Below are 23,331 nucleotides of genomic sequence, written 5' to 3'. Positions count from 1 at the left end.
TAGAAAGAAGCACGTGATTTCAGGATTATTTAAATTCTCCACTTAATCTAATTCTTGTCTTTGTTAGACCTCATTTTACCGGGAATCTCTGTACATGCACGTGGCATTGTCGGCTCACTTTGTGTGAAAGCAGACATCAGTGACCAAGGATGCTGTGTCGAGATGGACTCCTGCGGCCCTGGCTCCATCGTTCGCATCTCCCCGCTCTTTTTCTCGGCGACACTCGGAGCACCAGTAAACTTGATCAAAGGCCCGCGTTCTCAGCTCCAAACAGATCCGTATCATATCTGCAGAAACACATGTGTTTTGTACACACGCATCCCTCACACCATTTCAGGACATGTCAGCGGGAAGTGCTACCGTGGGCCAGTTGGCAGTAGTGTGCCAAGAATGTGCTGACATGCACAATACACACATATTGACTGACACGTGCATACATATTCACATGCTTGCTCCAAAGCGTACTTAGCACTGCGAGTGTACTTTTTGATATGCGACTTGAAAATGTGTTTAAGGTTTATTGGCTGGACAAGAGCAGTCACTCACGTTAAGCGGCAGTGGAGCGCTGCCCCCCAGCAGCCTGTATTCTCCTGGGGTATTGTACACACTCCGAGCTGTATCCCAATGAATGACCTCCACATGACCCCCTAACCTTGCCTTTAATTATTTGTTTGAAGACAGCATGGAGTTCCCATGCTGAGAGGTACTCTGTGTACCGAGCGTGCATGTGTGTGTGTGTGTGTTGGTGTTTCTGCACTCTAACATTGAGCAGAGGCAGGCCATAATAAGCTCGACCACCAGATGTAGATAATAAAACACGGGCTTTGGGTTGGAGGTTTTTTTAGCGAGTGTCCCCTGTGAGCTACCCCCCCCCCCCCCCACTTGCTCTGGTTAGCCTACGGACACACACTGGCGGCGGCTGTGGTCATGTCCGTGGTGTCGATGTGCAGATTTACAGCGTGCACGTATGTTTTAGCGAGTGGTTTAGGAATTCTGAGTCCCTGTGGTCAACTTATGTGTCTCTCGCAGGGCTTTGGATCCTCAGATCCATCCATCTGACCATCCATCCGAGTTGACTCGCCCTCATCCCTGGAGGATTCCTGGTTGTGTTGTTCTAAGCACACTCCATTAGCAGCTCACGGGTCGAGGGAAAACAGTGTTATCAGGCCCGGCTCTGATAATCTCAATTGGCTTTACTCAGGCTGATAAAAGGTGCTCTAAGGCCACGACAGGGGCCTGTGGTCACCCCTCCCACTCCCTCCAACGCACCTCCATGCTTCCCAGTTACTGTGGCAACTTGTCCAGCATGCAGAAGCGGAGTCTTTGTAACCATGTGGCGTGATACGGCAGCAGTTAGCCTGTACACAGAGCTCAAAGGGAGCAGGTCTGTTGGGAAAATATTTAAATATCCTTATATTTGTCTACACAGCGATGGGCTGTTTTCTTACAGAAATTAGCATGTCAATGAGAGCAAATACTCTGGTAGCTGAACCATTTCCTGTAAGAAGTTGGAAAAGCACAAGAAGAACACGGTTTTTGAATGAATATTTAAGAGAAACATTTTTTTTTATATATACTCTCCAGTATGTAGATTTTTCCCACTGTAGCAACTGAGGACCGTATGGTCAAGTTTAGCACCTTGGAAGAACATTCCTAATGTCCTGTGTTTATGGTTCTGACCCAGAATAGGTAAGAAATGCACATGGTTGTGATTTTGAGTTCCTTTGTGCATCTCGACTGGGAGAGAGCAAGACATATATTTTTGGCAGGGTTTTGCACAGCTTAAAGAGGGAGTGCGATACCAGGAATGGCTCGCTGTTTACTTGCTCAGCTGGTTTTGATGCTCGAGCTGACTCTCCGTCTTAAGCACCGCAGACATTTCTGACAGCCCAGATATTTAACAATGCTTTGTCCCCTTTGTTCTACCAGTAAATACTTTCACAGTTAATAAAACTTAATCCTCATTCCTCCCCTTAAATCACAGATCGTGCATTTCAATCAAATAATTTGCAATCCGACTCTGATTCACGCGCCGCGCCTCCTTCCCCTCTTCCTCCGCTCTCTCTCGCTCCCTCATATAGACGTGTTTCATCTTTTTTCTCTCAGGGGCCCGCTGCGCCCCTGCGTACCTGCACTCTGGATGCCCCCTGGCAAATGAGCGCCGCGTCTCTCTTTTCCCAACCGTGCATTTTGTACGTTTAACCATGTCACTTTGAGCCAGGCAGATTACAGGCGTTTAAGTTCATTGGAGAAGGTAAGGGCAGGTATCAGGGCTTCATGGGGGATTAGGAGCCCAAATTGGTTCCAGCTCTCCCTTCTTTCTAATGACCAGTTCTTTAGCCGTATTGATGGTGCCGTTGCCCCGTGTGTTAGGAGAACGAGGTGAAGTCGTTTTTTTTTTTTTCTTCTTCTTCTTCTTTTGGAACGAGCGAAGGACTCCATTCTGGACAGCTCCAGCGTGATTTGAAACCCCTCTTTAATATCAACCACATGGTGGTACCCGTAGCGCTATGTCCACGCTGTGTTCTTCAAGTTTATGACAGTGAATGAGCGAACGCAAAAAAAAAAAAAAAACTAAAGGACAGAGAGAGGTGAAGCCCCAACTCGGCCTAAGTGGCCAGCTTGTGTTTGACACGGCCCAAGGCATCCCATTCAGAGTTAAAAAAGTTGCCCCTGGCTGGCAGTCACCTCCAGATGACCTCTGGCTCTACACTGGAAAAGCCACAGGAGCAAGGCAGGCTGGGGAGGCTTTGTGGAGCTGTACTTATTCGCCGCTGTGGCGGTGATAAAACTTCAGACAGCCTAATTGATGGGCTCACTGACATAACAATACCTTGTGAAAGCACGGAGTGGCCCGAGCCTGGTCCTCATTTCTAGACAGCTGGAAGGGGAGCAGAACCCCCTACAATGCAACCAGAGTGGGGGTCCCACAGAGGGGGAGGCTGGAGGTGGTGGGGGGGGCGGAGTAGTGGGGTGCAATGAAAGGAACCATTTGTATCGTTCATTCTACTAACCTGCGGCTTACTTTGATTTTCCTTCTCCCCCGTTTTTTGATACGTACAAATATAATATTTCGGCGATTCCGTCGAGAGACGGTTGGTTGTGTGCAACGTCGTCACTTGTGTGACTCCAGAAGTCACTGAGAAAGAATAACGGAGCAAAGGAGAAAGAGACGTGCCATGTCGAGGGCTCTACTGTGCCCAAGTTGCACTTAATACTTGAGGAATGTCTCCCCGGTGCCCATAGCAACCAAACGTAATCAAAAGCTTTATTAAAAGAGGGGGGAATAGATCATAAGGAACATTAAAAGTATCCCTCACTGGGTTCCCAAGTCAGTGCACAATTGCCCTTTTGTTTGTTGCTGTTTTGTTGTGTGCGCCTCTCTCAAGGACTTGGTGGCTAATGTTGCCATTAAGTCATGCAAAACTGTTTTGTCTTTGTGGTGCCTTGTGATGAATCTCTCTATGTGTGAATGCAGGGTGATTTAACGTTTGTTTTTCTCCTCTCTGTTCCTCTTTATCTCTCTTTCTCTCCCTCTCCCTGTCTCTCTTTCTCTCTCTTCTAGGTTTATTAATGCCAGGAGAAGAATAGTACAACCCATGATTGACCAGTCAAATCGAGCAGGTAAAAAAAAAAAAGAAAGAAAGAAGACAAACAATAAACAATCCATCTGATATACAGTACAACGCTCCTTCTCCCCGTTTGCATGAAGACTCCCTTTCCAAATCCTTTACTGGCAAGCACATCCTGCCTGGAGCCCAGATTCTTTTTTTTTTTTTTTTTTTTTTTTTTTCAAGGGGCATCCTACACCTACTTCCCCCAGAAATCCCTTCTACTCCCACCGCTTCCTTTCCTTCTGTTCATTCCTTTTTTTTTTCCATTTTCTCAATGAGATGTGTTCTGCAGTGGTGCGGCCGTTTGCTGATTGACTCTAATTGGAGATTTCCCAGTCTAAGTGGGGAGAGAGGTATATTAGCACTCTCTCTGTGAATTACTAATTGGACACAAGAGGAGCGCCAGAAACGCTAGCAGCAATTTATGTGCTATCTTCTTTTTTTAGTCTGTTTTGGTTTCCGTTTTTTTGGGGGGTGGTGGTTGAAGGGTTGGGGGTGGTTCTCCTTGCATTTTTTAATGCATTTTGATTTTATTCCCCTAAGAATCATTCATATGAATTTTGATCTTCACTGGTCATTCAGCACAACTCAAATACGAAGACCTATATACAGTTACATCAACATTTTTTTTTTTTCTATTTAAATTTGATGAATTAAAAACCTTGCTTTTTAAAACCCACCCCGCTGAGCGGGAATTGGCTTGATGTGATTTCATGATTAAATCAGATCTCATGTTTTGATTTACCGTCGATGTAGTGAGAGATTTACATTTGATTAGATTATGGAAAGCTTTGCATTGTGAACTGATAACACACATTTTCCATATCTATTGTGGCCCAGATTACAAAAAGCCCAAACTGAGTGGTTGAGCGCGCCATTCTGTGATCCTGTGGAATGATTCAGTCACCCTAAGCTTCATTGACTATGGCATTACCAAAAAAGAAGCCGAGTAATTTGTCTCAGGGAGGGAAAAAAAGCTGTTTTTGTTGATTAGCAGGCTTCACCGACTTATAAAGATCCCCACACGCCGGGGTGGAGATTGTTCAAACAAACATGAGCCGTGATTAAAATGAGATGCACTTTACAAATGTGGGCGACTCTCTCTGCAGTTATTGCGCTGTTGTGTGTAATATCTGACGGCGCGCATCCAAGTGCGTGCCAGTCAACAATCTGCACAAACCCAGCATGACTAACATCTTCCACTAATCTTTAAGAATTACAGATTATCCAAGATAAGACTGTTATAGTCCTAGAATGCACTGCTTTCTGCAGACTCCAAAGAGCATTAGTTCATTAAGGCTACTAATAACAAACAAAACGGGCTAAATTGAATGTTGCTGTGACGTCACGGATAATCATGGAAATCACTCTTAATGTGAAATGATGGCAGTTTTGTCTACATTTTTGAGTTGTGTGCTATGTTCTGGTGCAGAGCAGAAACGTAATGCTATTTATACGACTGGGGGAATTGCCTGCCGTGGCAGAAATTCTTCCCATCCTGTCAAACTGCATGCTTTTTTCTCGCTTAGAGAACAATGTATCTCCTGTGAGAGTGTGGTTTTGAATGACACTGGCTGTGTGCACACACAAAAATGTGTGTGTGTGTGCGTGCGTGCTTGCATGCGTACGGACCTACTGTATGCGTGTTTGCATGCCACGCGTCAGTCAGTGCGGTCCACAAACATGAGCACAATGTCTTACAGTATGTTTGGGCTGGAGCTGGGACAATTGCTGATTGTCTGGTGTGTTTTCTCTTCTTCTTTCCTCCCCCCCCCCCTCCCTTTTTCATGTCCACGTTTTGACTACAATCAGGTTTTCTTCTTGATCCTTCAGTGAGCCAAGGAGCAGCGTACAGTCCAGAGGGCCAGCCAATGGGCAGCTTTGTACTGGACGGTCAGCAACACATGGGGATCCGACCAGCTGGTGAGTGCGTCCACCTTGCATCCGTCGCCGTGCCTGCTTCACCGGACACCGGGGTCGCCCCCCGGTTATCACAGAGCCGATCGACACTGATCCTCTTGTCATGCCGCATGAGAGTTAGCCACCTCAGCATGGAGCAGGTCAAGTCAGCCACATAAACGAAATACTTACTGCGCACCATAACCACAATAACACTTATCCGTTTGATAGTCTTTAGCGTTCTCTAATCCAACTCCTACCTGTCTTGCTTGGTTTTTTTTTTGTTTTTTTTGGTTTTGTTTCTAATTTAACACATCTGGGAAATTCTCTGATGATTATAACAAAGGCTTCTGTGGGACGCAGTGCTAAAATCGAAACTCTTGAGCTCTTTTCCCACATCTTCCTCCTCCTCCTCCTAATAAAACTAATGCATCTTTTCTGGGTTTTCTCTGACCTCTTTGTGATTCAAACTCCTGCTGACCCTTTTTTTTCTGGCATTTTTCTCCTCTTTCTAGGGCCTATGAGTGGAATGGGGATGAATATGGGCATGGATGGGCAATGGCACTACATGTAACCTCCATCTTGTAACGCAAAACGCAGAGAAAAAGGGGGAAGTAAGTACTGGGCCCTTTTTTTTTTCTTTTTTTTTTTCCTTTCTTACACTTCGGGCTGTGGGATTTTATTTTTTTTCCCACCCACAATTCCCTTTCACCTCACCAACGTAGCTCATTCTTACCCTGGCCATAATTCTACAGTGTGCGCTGACCACCCAGCTCCCCCCAGCAACAGCTATCGGCTCGCCCGCGGGGCTGCTTCAGTAACATGCTTTAAGGATGTTTTGTTGGGGGGTTAAATTGAAGACTTGACAAAAAAAAAAAAAAAAAAAAAAAAAGAGGGGGAACCGTCCCGGGACAGAGAGGACCCGACTTGTGGCGCCAGACAACGGCGGCAGCAACAACAGAAGAAGAAGGGGAAGAAACAACCTGGCATGGCGTGCACAAATTTATTTATCACAACAGCGCCATCGCTCTCCCCATCCTGGACAGCCAATGCAAATGTTGGACATTTAGGGAAAAAATAACATCTCCTGGGGAAGGGGCTGACAGGGAGAAATTAAGCAGGCTCCAGTGAAGCGATAAAGAAGGAGAAGTGAAACTGTCCTCCGAGTGACATAAATCTGTCTGGGGAAGGATTGATGCCCAAATTATCTTATATGCAAAGACGGGAACACCGCAGTACATTACGGTCCCCGAGCGAGATATACGGGCCGTGGGTGACACGGCCGATCCTTCACTGGGGGTTTGGTTTGAGCTGTGTAAAGGGAGGAATGAGTGTGTGGGGGGGCCGTGTGTTTTGATTATTTTTTACTGGAGGGAGACGATTTAAAGGGGGGGGGGGGGGCGCCACTCGCTAGCCTGACCTGAGACTCGCAGACAAGAGCAGGGAGACACTGAAATAAATTTATAAGGTTGTAGACACAGGCGTGCACTGTGCGTCTGAAAGGAGGGAACCTGTTTCACACATACAGATGCAGTCCCGCCGTTACACACACACACACACACACACACACACACACACACACACACACACACACACACACACACACACACACACACACACTGAACAGTTAAATAGCTGGAGTCTGATTAAGCTGGCCATTCTGCCACAGTGCTGACATTTGAAAAATCAAGACATATCACATCCTAAAGGCAGCAGGGCAGACAAGATTTTATTTAACACCTAAACTCCCTTGCCCAATGAGGCACAATATAATAACACTTACCTTGATTAAAAGAACCCTTTATATGTAAATGGAGACTGGATTTTCCAAAGGGTCACAGCAGCAATTCTGCCGACAGAGATCATTTCACCCTCCAGTCCTTCCTCTCTCTCTCTCTCTCTCTCTCTCTCTCTCTCTCTCTCTCTCTCTCTCTCTCTTTTTCTCTCTCTCCTCGTCTGTTTCCCTCTGTCTTTCACGTTTTCTCTCATCCCCTCCTGTCTTTGCTAATGGCAGCAGGAAAAAAAAAAAGGGAAAATCAGGAAGCAATGTTCCCTAAAACAGCCACATAGAGACAACATTTGCTCAGGTTGGCTAATTCTTAATATAGGGCTATATAATTTTGAGACTATTTAATTACGTAACATACTTTATGCTTCATGACCAATTACATTAATAGCTTAATACAGAGGAATATTATCCTCTCTTGATTTGATTACACAGCCACACAATATGGTATATTTGGTACTTAATTATGACCAGCCATTGAGCAGGACTGCTGTGCCATAACAGAAATGCACAGCAAGCTAAGGGAGGCAGGCATGCAGGGATGGAGAGAGAGGGAGAGAGAGAGAGAGGGAGAGGGAGAGGGAGAGGCCCAGTCTGTCCTCAGTTATTGTCTTGAGATGGTTTTACCACTCTTGTTAATAAAGGAGGGGGGGTCTCAGATCTACTTAATGGAATGACTGCAGCTTACAAGACTAGAGATTACCAGCTTACAGTGTCAAAAACATGCGCCGGGTCTTTTAACGGGAGCTGCTCTAGGTTATGTGGAGGTGAGGGCACCCATCATGCCCCAACACACTGAGTGATTTATTCGTTTTATGACCCCAGTAGTGAGATTTTAAGAGACCTGCTCGGACAAACACTTGCATTTCAAATGAACTGACATGCAAAGGGAGTATTAGAAAATGGCAACTGCTTTCAACCAGGGGAGACTGGCCATTAATCTTGGCCTTTGCTGTCCCTCTCTCCTTTCTGTCCTCCTCCTCCTTCCCCTCACCGGGGCCCTCCAGTGTAATTTCTTAATTGCAGTGTACTAAGGTGGAGGAATGCAGAGAGTGAGCATGCCTAGTGACCTTGCAGCGACCTCTCCCCTCCTATTACAGCTTCTAATCCCCCAGGGGTTCACATTACAAAGCAGGCCAGTACAGACCCAATCCCAGACCCAGGCCCCCTGGCTCCAGCAGGACCTCCTGCTCACTTCTTTCTCCCCAAGGTCCAGGCCTCCCGACCAGCCGTGTTCCCATACTCCAGTCCCAGGCTCCAGGAACAACCCCCTCCCATCACACACACACACACATTTGACTCTTTTCCTTTTGATTACAACAAACAGCCATGTGAAAAGCCAAACAGTGGCACTGCTGAGCCAGCTCTGTGTCCTGGGTCTCGTCACAGTATGAGAGATGCCAGCATGCTGAGGACTCCACACATATGAAGCGGAGTCCAGCTTGAGGGAAATCAACATACCCCACCTCCTTTTCCTTCTCTTTCTCCCTCTACTTCCTTTTATCTTGGTGCCTGTTTTGTAGCTGTTTCCTCATGTTTTTTTTTCTCCTCTTTTTCTTCCAGAAAAAAACAAACTTATGCATTCAAAAGACGCACCTTGTTTCTGCTTAAAATGCTCGCGTTCCTATGTGGAAGCAAGCTTTTTCAAGGTTCTTCTTCTTGGTGATAAGACTAACCGAGTCCTAAATTATTTAACAACTTCTTTAAGGGATGCTAAATCAAATATGTTCACGGAGACGCGTCCCCGTGAGAGAATGCCTGTTCGGTTTGTCACCGCGCTCAGCCGGGGAATCGACTGTTCCACTTGTAAAAGTATTAGCACTTCTCCACATCAATAGGCCCGCTTGGTTTTCCTCACATCCTCCAGGACTTCAGTGTCTGTGGATGACTGAGGATCATTTTCCAACCTGAGACCCGACCACAACGCTATTGGGCATTGTAAACCACTCACCATGGCCCAAAATAGCCCCGTGCAATAATGTCTCTCTTTACTTGTAGAAGCTGGGAGCTCTGCAGTCACAGACGCAGTGTCATAAAACCTCCCGAGCTCTTTGTCGGTGGAGTTGAGTTTAAATTGAATTAGAGTCCGTTAATGGAGAGAGAGCGTGTCAGAGCTGCAGTTGCAAAATGAATTTATTGACCTGCGTAAACACGTCTCTCCCCTCCTGTCGCTCCCGCAGGTCTGCCGGGCATGCCAGGGGAGTACGTACCTCAGAGCGGTCCTGTGGGCATGAGCATGGCCCCACCCACCTACACCAACCCCCACCAGATGACCCCCCACCCCTCCCAGCTCCGGCACGGACCACCTCTCCACCACGCGTACCTCCCCGACCGTCCCCACGTCCACCACGCCCACCGCCATCCCCACCACGCCATGCTGATGCACGGAGGACCCCCGTCGCACCCGGGAATGGCCATGCCTGCACAGAGACCCCCTCTGCTCACGCCCATCGACCCCAGTACTGGAGGACAAGGCCTGGACATCCATGCCCAATAGTATAAGGGAACTTTGCTACCACGACAAACAGCAGCTACGACAAGAAAACAGTCAAAAGAAAAAGAAGACAGCCGCAGCCCACAACAAATCCTATTTTGAGACTATTTTTAAGAATAAAAAGCAAAACCCTTTTGACCAGAATTTGACACTAAAGAAACAGAATTCCAGATGAGCTGTGATGATTCTTTTTTCTTTTTTTCTTCTTCTTCTTCTTCTTTTTTTTTTTTTTTTAAACTTGTCAATTTTGTTACTTTCATCCAAACGGAGGACCAAGCTGACAAGAACACTTTGTAAAGTCTTGGGCTTTTGGTAAAGATCAACAGAGGATGTTTTGACACACACGTGTGCAAAGAATGGACAGATGCACACTCTCACACATACACACACACACACACGCGCGCGCACACACACACAGACCTTCAAATACACTCTTTTCTCACACGCCATCGTAACCCTTTTCAGTCCATTTTCATGTGACACACTCAAACACACATCGAAAATAATATCACTCTGGAAGATTTAAAAAAGAAACACCAGAAAGACTCCAAGAGTTATAACTACTGTAGTATAAAAAGTATAGATAAATAAGTTAAAACTTGTGCATTTTTTGTTGATCACATGGTTTATGTTTCCTGAGCTAGTTTTAGAACTAAAGGTTAACCTTTTCTCTCTCACACTGTGTGTGCTCCTTCCTGGAGGAGAAACTGTCTCGCAGCACAGCACTATAACAGAAAAGAAAGAAAGAAAAAAAAAAAAAAAACACAAGAAGATGGAACATCTCAAAAAGGCTTCAAACCACCACAGAGGGCAATCAGGTCCTGTCCCCCATAAGAACAGGGCATGATGGGAAAAGGCTGCTAAATGACACCGGATCTCTCCAGAAGATTCAGTTTGAACATTTGTCATGCCCCTCTTTTTTTTTTTTTTTTTTTTGGTTCATGAATGAATGTTGCCCTGTAGGTTTTAAAGGAGAAAAAAAAAGTTCTTTGTTTGAATTGCCCAAGCACTGGATTGTGTTGGTTTTATACATTTTTATTTTAATATTATTTTATTTTTTTGTACCCTGGACTCTCGTTGGTAAGAGCCTATTGAAGGAAGCTCAACAGTGGAAAAGCAACATCCTACAGCGCTTCTTGACCCTGCGGATCAACTTTCTTTGCCATACGGACAAATACTGACACAAACGTTGATTCTGTGGCACTGGAGAAGCATTTGATGGTTGATGCACCAAAAAACCTAAAACGGAAAAAAAAGAAAAAAAAATCAACAAAAAAAACAACAAAAACAAACAAACAAAAAAAAAACTTAAATTATGAACTCAATGCTTTTGGGAGAAAAAAGCTGAGAGAATATTGTAACAAACTTCGTACAGAGTTCAGTCTATTAATTGTTTCATGTTAGATATTCTATGTGTTTACCTCAATTGAAAAAGAATGTTTTTGCTAGTTTCAGATCTGCTGTGGCATTGATATTGTATGTCCATGAATTCCTTCCTTTTTCAGCACGTGTTCCTCACTAGATGATAAGATGCCGTCTCCCTTAAGCTTTGTCAAAAATACATTAAATACTTGTATGAGGACTGTGACGTAATGTTTAAAAGGTGTTCAGTCACAAATGCTGTAATAAATATTTCATTTTTGATTTTTGTTAGATTTTTGTGTGATTACCTGTGTTGCATACAAAGTCCCAATTCACCCATTTTACACAATACATTATTATTATTATTATCATTATTATTATTATTATTATTATTATTATTATTATTATTATTATTATTATTATTATTATACTGTTTTCCTCTTACTATGTCTTTTTTTTTATTTTTCAAAATGAAAAGTACATCTTTTATATTTTCCCCTGTTTGAGCTCAGACTGCCCATTCAAGTTTTGAGTCCCCCCCCCCCCCCCCCTCCCAACCCCCACCCTTTAAATGACAATAACAAATTATGGCTGAAATGCATCCTGCCACGGCAATTTATTTGTGCACACAAAATATATCCTCCAAATGATAAATAAGTGTCAAATGCAAATTAAGGGTGCAAATTACACAGCAAATAAACCACCTACACATCCTGGTCTCAGAGCAATAGAGGAAATCCAAATGAGAGAGGCCAATTCAAAATACACAAAGGAGAGAAATGGCAGAATTATTAAAACATGTATATACATTTTCAATGACGCTCTTGTGTTGTTATTAAATAATCCTAACGTTAAAAATAAATATTAGATGGGTGGAGATTAAAGCTGTATTTTTCTAATGTTTCTACCTATTTGAATGTGATATAAGCTTAACTTAAATAACTAGAAAATTATAAAGAGCTTATGCAGGCTGGGTGTTAAGTGTGTCCATGGCTGTTTGAAGAATAGAGAAATGATTTGTTTCCTGGATAATTGCTTTTCTGGTGAGAACCCTGTCTGGCCCTGTCTCGGCGTGTTGTGCTGGTTTCCGCCGTTTGGCGGCGCCGCCTGTTGGCCACGCGCGGTACTGCCGCCCAGGGCTCCACGGATTGGCTTTGATAGGCTATCTTCCTCTCTCCTTTCTCTCTCTTTTTCCCCCCTCTTTCCTCATCTCTTTGCCCGTGTTCGCCCGCGGCCATCCAAGTCATAGCCTCAAACCAGAAATGACAACATCACTGCGGATGAAACGTTTTCTGTCCTTCACAAAGAACTTCAAACATGTTGGATTCCGGATATTTTAATTATCACGGACTTTTATCTGCCTGTGAAATAATAATAATAATAATAATAATAATAATAATAATAATAATAATAATAATAATAATCAGAGTGGTTTGGCTGTGAGATTTTTTTCCCCTATTCTCAACTTTTCTTTTTTTGTGTTTGTCTTTTATAGTCTGAGTTTGAACGTTACCAGTTGCGTGATTTTACATCTCATTATTTCCCAAATATCCTGATCCCCCTTGAATATTTCTTTCCTAATAAGCGCGACTTTTGTTCATAAAGTATTTCAAAGACCTAATCCACTGTCATTTGTTTAAAACGTGGATTATTTCCAGTTTAAGGCCTTTTAGGTTTCACAAATAATATAAACAATTATTTGCAAGTTTATTTCGATGTATATATTTTTTTTTACAATTCTGATGCAAAATAGCAGCATTTTCTCTTTCTGTAGGTTATTTCTTGAAATTCTTCAGTGTGTGTATGAGTGTGTGTTTGATTTGATACCTGCAAACACCCTGTTTGTTTAACACGCTGGGCCTTAACCAGGCACGATGTGAAAAGGGAGAGTGTTTCTTTTTTATATATATATTATTAGTGCTACACCAGAATCTTGTTAATAGTGTATCTATCCTTTTCTCTCGACTATTTAAAACCTAAAAGACCTTTTTGTTTTTCTAGTGGTCTATTATTCCGTGGATAAAACGGAAGGAAGAAGCCCTCCGTTTTGTGCGGAGATTATCAGATGAAAAAGAGAGAAAACGTGAGGATTACTGTGGATGGAGAGGATTTTAATATTAATAGTTTTTTTTTCTCCTTTTCTTTTCCCCCCCTCCCTCCCTCGGCTTCTCCCCCTTCCTCCCCTCCCGTCCTCCTCCTCCTCCCCCCTCTTCCCCGATGAGACAGAAGGTAGATTGCCTCTGCTGCTTTCCTTTTGCCGATTCGGTGTGACAGGGATGATGGATGATCCAGCCGAGCTAAACAACTCCTCCCCTTCATCTCCTCCCTGTCAAAGCCAGTCCGGGCTGCTGCTGCAGGAATAAAATAAGGAATATATTCCCCCTGCACTGCTGCACAATGCAGCCCCGCTCCTCTGGAAGACGCGCCGCTCCCGCGCAACAATATTAAAAGTCCACACACAGTTCAACCGCCGGAGACAACGCGTGCGTGCTCGTGTGTGTGTGCGTGCGTTACACAGCCAACATGTTAATAATGCTTATGTTATTGGCTCTCTTTCTTTCTTTCTTCCTTTCTTTCCTTCCTCCTGCAGAGCATCTGGTGGAGACTAAAGTGGAGTTTATGATCTGGGAGAGGAATAAATATTTTTAGATATGTAAGTGCATCTTCAGAGAGCGAAAGGAGGGAGGAATTCATTACCAAAAAGAAAAGAAAAAAGAAAGTTTTGCTTCTTCTTTGTTTTCCTTTCAAATTTGCTGATTTGGATAGTGGTCATAAAAATGAGCGCGCGCAGGGGCTGAGTGTCCTTCGCTGTGCAGCTGGCTCTCCCCAAAATGGCTTGCTCTGGGGGACAGTTTGTAGGTGTGTGTGCGTGTATGTGTGTGTGTGTGTGTGTGTGTGTGTGTGCGCGCGTGTGCGTGTGTCTGCCCTCCTTTTTTTCCCAACATTTCAGCAGTTTTCTCTCCTCTTGCCATAAGGTGTTTCTATGACTACGTTATGTAGGCCTGTGCGCGCGGGTCAGAGGCGGGGGTCCCTGGGAGAAAAGGGCCGCATTTGGCTGATCATTTATCAATGTCAACCGCATAATGATTCTCCCTGCAGTCCCCCTATTGATGAGGATAATTACATTAGCTCAGAGTGACTGATCAATAAAGCCCAGGGAAAATGGTTTATTATAGCACCGCCGAAAAGACTTTCTGGAAGAGGGGAGAGGGGACTGGCTGTTTTCTTTTCTCCCCCCCCCCCCCTTTTTTTTTTTTAAATAGAAGACAGACTTGATGTGTGCAAAGACAATTGAGGCAAAAAAAACTTTATCTGGTTGTAGTTTTCGCCATGTTTTTGTTCTTCAGTCTCGAAAATATGTTTATTCTAATTATTAAAATCAACATGGGATGTAAATTACTATTTGAGCTATGCAAAGATAGAAAGATAACTCACAGTTTGGAGGATTTTGTCAATCTGGAAGTTAAACGAGCATAATTGAGCGTTTTTTTGTGTTCTTTTTGAGGCACCTGATGCAGGAGAAAGTCTTTTAAATGAAAGGCAATTAAAAAAATACCATATAATATACAGAAACAAGCCAAGCGGATGGGCAGTGAACGCATCCCTGACCTCTCCTTCTCTCTCTCTCTCTCTCTCTCTTTCTTCCTTCCCTCGTTCTTGTGCGTGTTCTTTAATTGTCAACAACTTATCCCCTGCAGGAATGTTGCAAACTCTTTCCCCTTAATTCTCCGTGGTGCTGTGCGCCAGCTCCCATTTACCGCTGATGAACGTGTCTGCAGGAGACAGCTCCATTATCTATTTATCATTTATGGTAGTATTTCCTCAGACAATGGGAGAAAGAAAGCGCGCCCGCGAGAACCTCTGCATGCGTGCGACCACCGCGCACCGTGCGTAACGGGGCGCGCTGCCCTTTTGCAGGCTGCTCGTTTATCCCGTGGCATTTTGATCAAGACAGCAATTATATATTTATACATAAAAAAAAAAACAAATAAAAAAACTCATATGCTTATTTTTTTTTAAATTTAACTACACGTTTAGTACTTTGCAAGTGCCGTAAATTTAGAAATGCATTAATAATAAGTCTGTAATTTGATTTAAATCTGGCTTTTTTTTTTAGGTGTACTTAAAAAAGGGTAAAATTCAAAAAAAAAAAAAAAAAAAAAGAAGAAGAAGAAAGAAAAATAGAGCATTATAGACATTATTTCATCCGGTAAAAGAAAAGCAAAAACAAATCTTCCAACTGGATGGCTGCTGATATTCATGACTGTTTGCGCTTGGCCGCTGCTTGAATTAGAGGCGATTTTTTTTCACACTTCAGTGGGACTTGTCTTCTTAAAAATGAGTGACTGTCACACACACACACACACACACACACACACACACACACACACACACACACACACACACACACACACACACACACACACACACACACACACACACATCCCCAAGACACTCTCACCCCTACTAAATAAATCTTAATGATGACAAAAAAAAAAAAAAAAAAATTATAATTAGTCAGATAACATAGCTACGGGGGTTTGGAATTAACAGAAAGTGAAAATTGCAGTGGCCACTTGTGAAGCTGCTGGAGAGGCAGAAAGGAGGGCAGAATAAATAAAGCGCAATAAAAAGGGAAATAGCCGGAGTTTAGTCAAGCCTAGAGGTACTCAAACCTTTATTTCAATCAGTTAAGATTTAATTAGGCAAGCCCCGGGCCCGGCCGTCTCTTTTTTCTCTCATTATATTGCCTTTTCCAGCGCTGTGTGTTACAATGCCCCCACCCTTTAGGATGTCAACGTTTGGCCGTTTTTTTTTTTTTTTCTATTTTTCCGGTGAAATAATCACAGTTTACGGCTTGGGAACCCCTATAAGATTCACAAATAAATCCGGCGTTATTTCATTATAAGACAGACGTCCTCACTGTGCGCGCTGAAGATATCGATCCCTCCTAATTTATGGGTTGTTGTCCTAAGTTGATTCTTTTATTCCTAATTTCCCTCGGTTATTTGGAGAAGCTTGGAAGGAAAAAAAAAAAAGGTTAGAAATATCTTGCGGGTAGCCGAGGGCAGCAAAGTGAGACATTTCACAAGAACTGTAAATAACAGAGGGAGGGAGAGAGAGAGAGAGAGAGAGAGAGAGAGAGAGAGACAGAGAGAGAGAGAGAGAGAGAGAGAGAGAGAGAGAGAGAGAGATGTTGAAACATAACTTTGACGCTGATTATTGATTCACCAAAAGCAGGACGCACACGTTTCTGATCCATTAATGAAAACCCTCCAATATTCGTGAATAGAAAGAAAGAAAGAAAGACCCCCCCCCCCCCCTCATCCTCATCCCCCCCTCCCCTCCCCTCCCCACCACACCCCTGGGCGCACTGTTATTACATGATGGCGACCCCTTCTGGAGGCCACAGTAAACGTGTTTATAGACAGGGAGGCAGGGGAAGAGGCCGTTTGTCTGTCTTTCATGTTGTGACACCAGCGCCGGAGGAGCTTTCATTCACATTTCTGCTGTAAATATTGAGAAGAGCGATCAGATCTGTACCCTTCCTCCCCCCCCCCCCCCCCCCCCCCCCCCCCCCCCCCCCCACCCCCACCACACACACACATGCGCAAAAGCTCATGCAAAAAAAATGTTCCCTCGCCATTTTTGCTCCGTGAGATGATAAGACCCTGACCCGCCGCCGTAAACGTGACCTCCAGAGACTCTCATCTCATATTTACTCACAGGTATAAAGCTCCTTATGCATGTATTAGGAGGGCACGTTGATGGGAAAATCGATAAAGATGGATTGTAGGGTCAATATTATGCTTTGCACCTGGGGACTTGTTGCCCTGCTCCCCTTCCTGGGAGTGTGTGTGACACCGAGAGAGGGAGGGAGACGCGAGCAATTCATAATATCTCTGCACAGTATACGCACGAGTCTGCGTGTGTGTGTGTGTGTGTTTAAAGAAGAAAGAGAGTGTTTGAAGAACAGGGCAGCAGGGCTGGAGTCATCCAACCAGGGGCCTGGAGGACCTGGGGAACGCTGGCATCATTAATCAAGGCCCACTTGAAGATTATGACTGAAAGTAGAGAATCGGCAACCATTATCGTCTCGGATGGCAGCTAAAACATCTCCTTATTTTTCAAAACATTGTAAATGCACCCAGCTTTGCACGGAAAAAAGGACTGGAGAGTAAAGAAAGGCAAATAAGAGGAGGACTGGAGTCTGTCTAAAGTTTCTACGAGGTGGTCCTTTACAGTATATTGGAGTAAAATTAATAACAGCAAAAATAATAATATTCTTATTATTATCATCACCATTAATAATAATAATAATAATAATAATAATAATAATAATAATAATAATAATAATGTTTTAAATCGAATTTATTATTGATATTGTGCAATCTGTATCGGGTTTTAAGCTTAAATCAAATTAAGTCATTACGAAAAATTCGTTTGTAATTTAAATCTAACGTCTTTTTATTGTCAATAAAAATTCCGAATAAAGACTCATGAACTTAAAATCGATTTTTAGAGGATGAAAAAGAACAGTTTTGTCAATATTTTTCGACACTTTGGAAAAATAAAACATGAAAAAAACGATCGTGCTAGTGATTAATTTAAATTTATCCTGCGGGGAAAAAACATGAAGAAACAGCAGCAAACACAACATTTGGACATTATTATTGCTATTTTTCATTGTCCATTTCCTTAAAAAAAATCAATGTCGGGCTGTTTCGTGAAAATCATATTTTAATTTTAAATCCAAAGCGCGTTTTATATATAATGATTGGGAACATGTTCCTTAAAAAGCATAGATTTTTAGTCAACCTTCGCGCTTGTCTTTGGTATTCTATTAAAAAAAAAAAGTAATATATTGATATTCGGTGTAATGTGGAATCTGTTCATGCGGACTTTTGTGCGCGGTCTGTGCAATAAGTCAATGATATATTTCGGGTATTTCAGCCAATGAGAGCTGCAGGACCGGTCAGCCTGGTCCCTGTTAGCAGGAGGAAGCCCCAGTGATGAAAAGCAATAGCTGGTGTCAAGAACTTTTTTAGCACATCACTGCAGCTGGTGGGAATAAATAGAAGTCAAGTGAAGAGGAGGAGGAGGAGGAGGAGGAGGAGGAAGAGGAGGGGGGGATGGGGGCAGGCTGTGACATAAGGCTATTTGGGTGTGTGACCACAGGGAAGCTGGGTTTTTCATATCTCCCCCCTGCACAATAAGAGCACTGTGTGCGACTGTCTCACAAGTCCAACTCTGTTTCTCAACAAGGAGTGTAAACTGTTGTCAATATTCAGATAGCCTTCATCTGCCAATAATGACAGGCAGCCGGCTTCCTATCTTATCTGCGGGCCAGGTAGCGCCATACCTGGGGGGAATAACTGCTGCGATAAAGAGCGTCTGGGCCAATAGAAAGGCTCTTGTCTGTCTGTGAGGAGTTAATGGAGAACGCCACTGGAGACAGGAAGTCCTCAGAAAGTGAAAAGCACTTTATTGCACACCTGAATGGCCCGGCGTAGGGTTTCCCTCAAACCCAATGGGAAAACCACATTACAGGTCCTTACACAGGGTCATTACAACAGGGCAATGGAGTTCAAGTGATCCATTGCATTTGAATGACAACATCACATCGCTCCATTCATTCCTCCCTCTTGTGTGACCCGGCGATGATCCCTGTGGGATTGGGAATGTTGTCAGTGGAGTGACGTGCTGAAGTTACAGTACAGAGCGAGCGGGATTCGGGTCCATTCAAGTTCCCTTCAAAGTGAGTGTAACTCAGTCCAGCACACATGTTGCCTTATCCATTTGTCACTGAGTCCGAGTCCAGACAGTTGTGGCGATTGTTGCTTTCTCGCAGCTACAGGTTCACGTAGCCCGTAGCCTGACATCGCCGGGGCCTCTCGGAGTGAACCGCATCGATCCCTCGCAGGCCCATCTCCCATAAGTCAAAAAGTAGACAACGTGCCACATGTGTTTGGATGGAAGTGTATATTTACCTGTCACCAGGAACTCAAGGACATGGCAGCAGCAAGGTTGTATCCAGCCGCACAGTGAAATGTTTTTTGGGGGTGAAAATGAGTTGTAAAAATGACAAATGGCCCCACATTTCTCCAGCTAAAGGAGCGCCGGGGCTGGCACCATGCTTTCAGCCACACAGTTAATTGCTCCGCTCAGTGAAGGGCCCACAAAATACCCATAAAGCATGACAAAAAAAAAAGAAAAAAAAAAGAAAAAGAAGTTACATCCAGTCAGTCTCTTCCTCTCTGCCTCTTCCTCCTGACTCCACTGGCTAAACGACCACTTTCATCCCTTCTCTTCACAATTTCCCAGCACAATAATATTTTGTTGCCTGTGGCAACAGTTCAATAGAACACCCAATCACATCTGCTCTCTCAAATCTTTCCAAAATTAAGCTGAGTCCGTACATAACGGAGAAGTCATCTTTTCTGCGTGTTAGGATTTCAAGCCAGGATTTATTGCTCGGTGATAAATGATCGTACGGCTTGTTTTGACAAATGGAAGGGTCCTCCTGAATGAGCGGCGGGGCTGGCACAGCGTGCAGGCCAAACCCACTCTTATCAACTGGATTAGCGGCTCTGATTGTGTCCTGGATTCAGGCTCCGCTCTCAGCACCAATCAAAAGCCCGTGGCCCGCGCATCCCATAATAGCTCCCCTCGTCTCCATGGCTGCCGCCGCCCTTGTACTGTAACCCCGCCTCCTCCTAAGTGTACTTATTTCGTAATAACAAGCTCGCGACAGCTCCCGTCAGCCCGTCACGCTCACAAATGCAGGACAAGGAAAAGGGGGTGAGCCGGGGTTTGTTTTGACTGAAGCAAATTTTGTCTCCAGCCTCGTGTGAAGAACATTCCCCCCCCCCCCCTCCTTCTCTCCACTACCTCAGCTCATATTTTCCCACCACACGGCTTAAATCTTTGAAGGATGCCACTGGTGATCATACTGCTGGCTCTTCCTCCTCTACGTCTCCTCTGCCCTGCTGTTCCCGGCTCGGCGGACGTTCCCGGCCCTTCCCGCGGACCCTCGCTGTGAACAGGAGACGACACAGTTTCTGGGTCACTTCTGTCACGGCCCAAATGCCACTCAGGGGGGGCTGACCTTTCAGGAGCGGCCGGCCTTCATGCAGGTTGTCACCCCCTGTGGTTCCAACCGCAGGTGCCACGCCGCAGTGTCCTCCCGCTCCCCTTTTTTTTATTCAGGATAACGCAGGCGAAAAACAATGGGGACGAATTAAACCCGAGCAGGAATAGCCTCTTTAAAACACGGCCGATGTGATATCTTGGCTAAACGCAGGACTGTGACAGGCCCGGAGCGATGGCCACAGACACGTGCTATATCAGGTCTCGCTGGGAGGAACTCCAAATATGTTTCCTGGATTTATTCGAAGGTGTGGGTTACGCAGCCAGTGCCACTGTTTTTACAAATGGGAGCTTAACTCTAAATGGAATACCTCAATTAGCAAGAAGCCCAGTCAACACCTTTCTCTTTAACACAGTATCCTCTGAGGCTCGCGCTGCCAGGGGGGGAAGCAGCTTGAGTCGCTCATTTAAAGCTGGCAGAAAAAGGGATTTTCACCGTCCACATCCTGAGCGTGTTTGATTTAGTGCCACGTCAGAGTTAAAAGTGAATTTTTTTTTGCAGCCCTCTTGGCCACGTCTTGTCCAATACTGTCAGCAAATCCTTAGAAAAATAAACTATTACCCATATCTCTCTCATCCTTGGAGTAAATGTAGGTATTATGCTCCATCTTCATTCAGCTTAAGCTTACAGAGTACACAGCTAACTGGGCAAACGGACTCGAACCATGGATCCGCTCACTGTGAGGCGAGAGCGACAACCACTACCCCACCATGCACACTCAACCCAGTTTATTCAGACATACCATCTGTCCCCCATCTTGTCAATCAAACATCCTCTGCTCCGCCGTTTCTCAGTCCCCCTCCCGACCATTTTTCTCATGATCCATTGTTGTTTTTAAATAACAGCCTCTGATTAGCGAGCGGAGCATCCTAAAAATAAAAACTCGTATCTGCTCCAGCTCCGAGCGGAGAGACCTCTTTTTTTTTTGTTTTTTTTCCGATCTCCCCATTCTGTTATTCAAACCCTCAGAAAAAAAAAAAAAAAAAAATCCTTTTTTAATTTCAAACTGACTGGCTCTGACTCTTCCAGGAGAAGCTTTATTTCTTTCCAGCCTGTGATGTCTCGCCGGCTTGACGGAGGCTGAGAGGATCCCTGCTAAAAGCGCCGTGCTGCCTGGGGCAGAAACAGGCCGGAGCTCTCTCCACATAAATAACACAGGAGCGTGGAGGAAGTCCGTTTGGTGGTCTGCCGGGGAGCCGGCCCTTCGCTCCCCCGGTTCCGTCCTCCTCCCTCTCGCTGCTCTGCGTCTCAGCGGTCTGCACGGCAGCTTGGCCGAGGAGGCATTAAAACAGCGGGACGCGGAAGAGATCGGGCCAAGAAAGACGCACATCTGAGCGGGCGAGCCGACTTCCAACAGCCTGCAGGCCTCGTCCAGACCGGGAGGATGCTCTGAGCTACATCACACTAATCTGACACATGGGAGAGGCCTATATTAAAAATGTAAACCAACACCACGGCGTAAAATGAAGTGTGTGATTAAAACGCAGGCATTAGGGAAATTATGATTAATGACATCCTCTCATTTTCAGCAGGATTCATATGTTCAAATCAGCCTGTAAATAAAAGTTTTGTTCTCATTTCAAGGCCTCTTGAGGATCAGATTTCTCCAGATCGCGGCTGTTCTCAGCCCCAGGAAGTGACCTCTCCAAACTGGCCTTATTTGGAGAGCGCTCGAGTGCCCCATTGTTGTGACAAGAACAATGAATCTAAAAAGGGGGTGGGAGACAAGGGCAAGGAAAACACTAAATAAAACGTCTGGCTGCTAAAAAATCATCCGATGGAAATTTTTTCCCCCCTCTTTTCTATATTTGCACTCGCATCATGGAAATCTTGTCAGTTGACGCCGATCCAAGTTGTCGCCTTTGAAGTAGGTTTAAAACAAAAAAAAAAGAAAAAGCTGTATATAGTGCACATTGTGTATGGAACCTAATTTATAGGAGTTGACCCGGGCTACTCTTTTGTGCAACAGACATCTTGGAAAACAATGGCAGGAAGGCTTGAAACTTGAGAGGAACTGAATCTGCTGTTTTCCATTTTTTCTACTCTTATTCAGTGGAGGATTTTTTGTTTCCCCCTCCCGGTGTAAAACTGCTCTGTTTTTTGTGTCCAACAGGAGCCATAAAGTGATGTCTAAGCATACCACGGCCAGGCAATAGGCCCGAGTTTAACTGGACACATGGGGACAGTTGTTTTGTACCACATGGAGCGCGGGAGTGTGGGGGGGGGGGGGGGGGGGGGGGGGGGGGGGGGGGGCTGACGGAGGAAGCTGTAGCCGCCTGGCGACCCCGCCGTGACCCAGTGGCCTCCTCGCGGAGGGATCAAGGCCTAGAAGGGAGCTGGCTGAGGGTTAGAGGTTTAAGGGTAACAAATCAAGCAACACTTATAGCGGTATTTAACCCCCACATACCGTATCTCTCTAACTGCTCGGGAGGCTTATTTCTATTCTGTGCTTAGAAGTTGAGGAACATTTATAGAGTCCAGAGAAACGACGGGCATCAGCACATCCGAGCGCTTTTACGATTTTCATCAGAGGTCAAGGTGATTTCTGAAGCCTCCTTTATAAAATGCCTTCTCCGAGGTGACGGCAGGTTCCGCTCACCTTTTCACTTTCTTTCCCACTCCTTATCGCTTTAAAAAAAAAAAAAGGGAGGGGGGGGGGGTGGGGGTGGGGCCGGGACACGGACCCCCCCTATAGGCAGCGCATATCTTCCCTCTAAAAGCATCACTCAACTTTATGTGCACTTCTGGTTCCTCTCGCTCAGCTGTGTTTCTTCCATTAGCAGCTCCTTATAAAATGTATAAAGATGTGCAACAGATAACAGTCACACACACACACACACACACACACACACACACACACACACACACACACACACACACACACACACACACCCTCTCACATGGAAATCACCTGCAGGCTCTCCTGTGTGAGTTTATGGTCTTAATATCCATGAGTACAAACACCTACAAGCTCCCAGCTCAAAATGTGAGCTGAAACCAAGAAGGGGGGGGGAAATTGTTATTT

At 44.8% G+C, this 23,331-nt stretch overlaps 1 protein-coding gene across 10 annotated transcripts in view; it reads left to right on the top strand.

Annotated features, from left to right (window-relative positions):
- meis2a (Meis homeobox 2a) overlaps positions 1–10,573 on the top strand; it is an 80,499-nt gene extending 69,926 nt beyond the window's left edge. For 5 of the 10 annotated variants that reach the window (XM_030116924.1, XM_030116928.1, XM_030116927.1 and 2 more), the window contains exons 10-12: positions 3,566–3,624; positions 5,427–5,537; positions 6,029–6,112. In XM_030116924.1, the coding sequence (XP_029972784.1) occupies positions 3,566–3,624; positions 5,427–5,537; positions 6,029–6,087 (229 nt within the window). In that variant the 3' untranslated portion in view covers positions 6,088–6,112. Of the gene's footprint in view, positions 1–3,565; positions 3,625–5,426; positions 5,538–6,028; positions 6,113–9,479 lie in introns of those variants that run through there. The other 5 variants (XM_030116929.1, XM_030116931.1, XM_030116932.1 and 2 more) reach the window with 3 other exon arrangements.
- The last annotated feature ends 12,758 nt before the right edge of the window (positions 10,574–23,331 follow it).

The sequence above is a fragment of the Salarias fasciatus genome, chromosome 19 (genome assembly GCF_902148845.1).
Source record: "Salarias fasciatus chromosome 19, fSalaFa1.1, whole genome shotgun sequence".
NCBI lineage: Eukaryota > Metazoa > Chordata > Actinopteri > Blenniiformes > Blenniidae > Salarias > Salarias fasciatus.
Note: the sequence above shows the minus strand (reverse complement) of the source record. Positions and strands in the feature narration are given on the sequence as shown.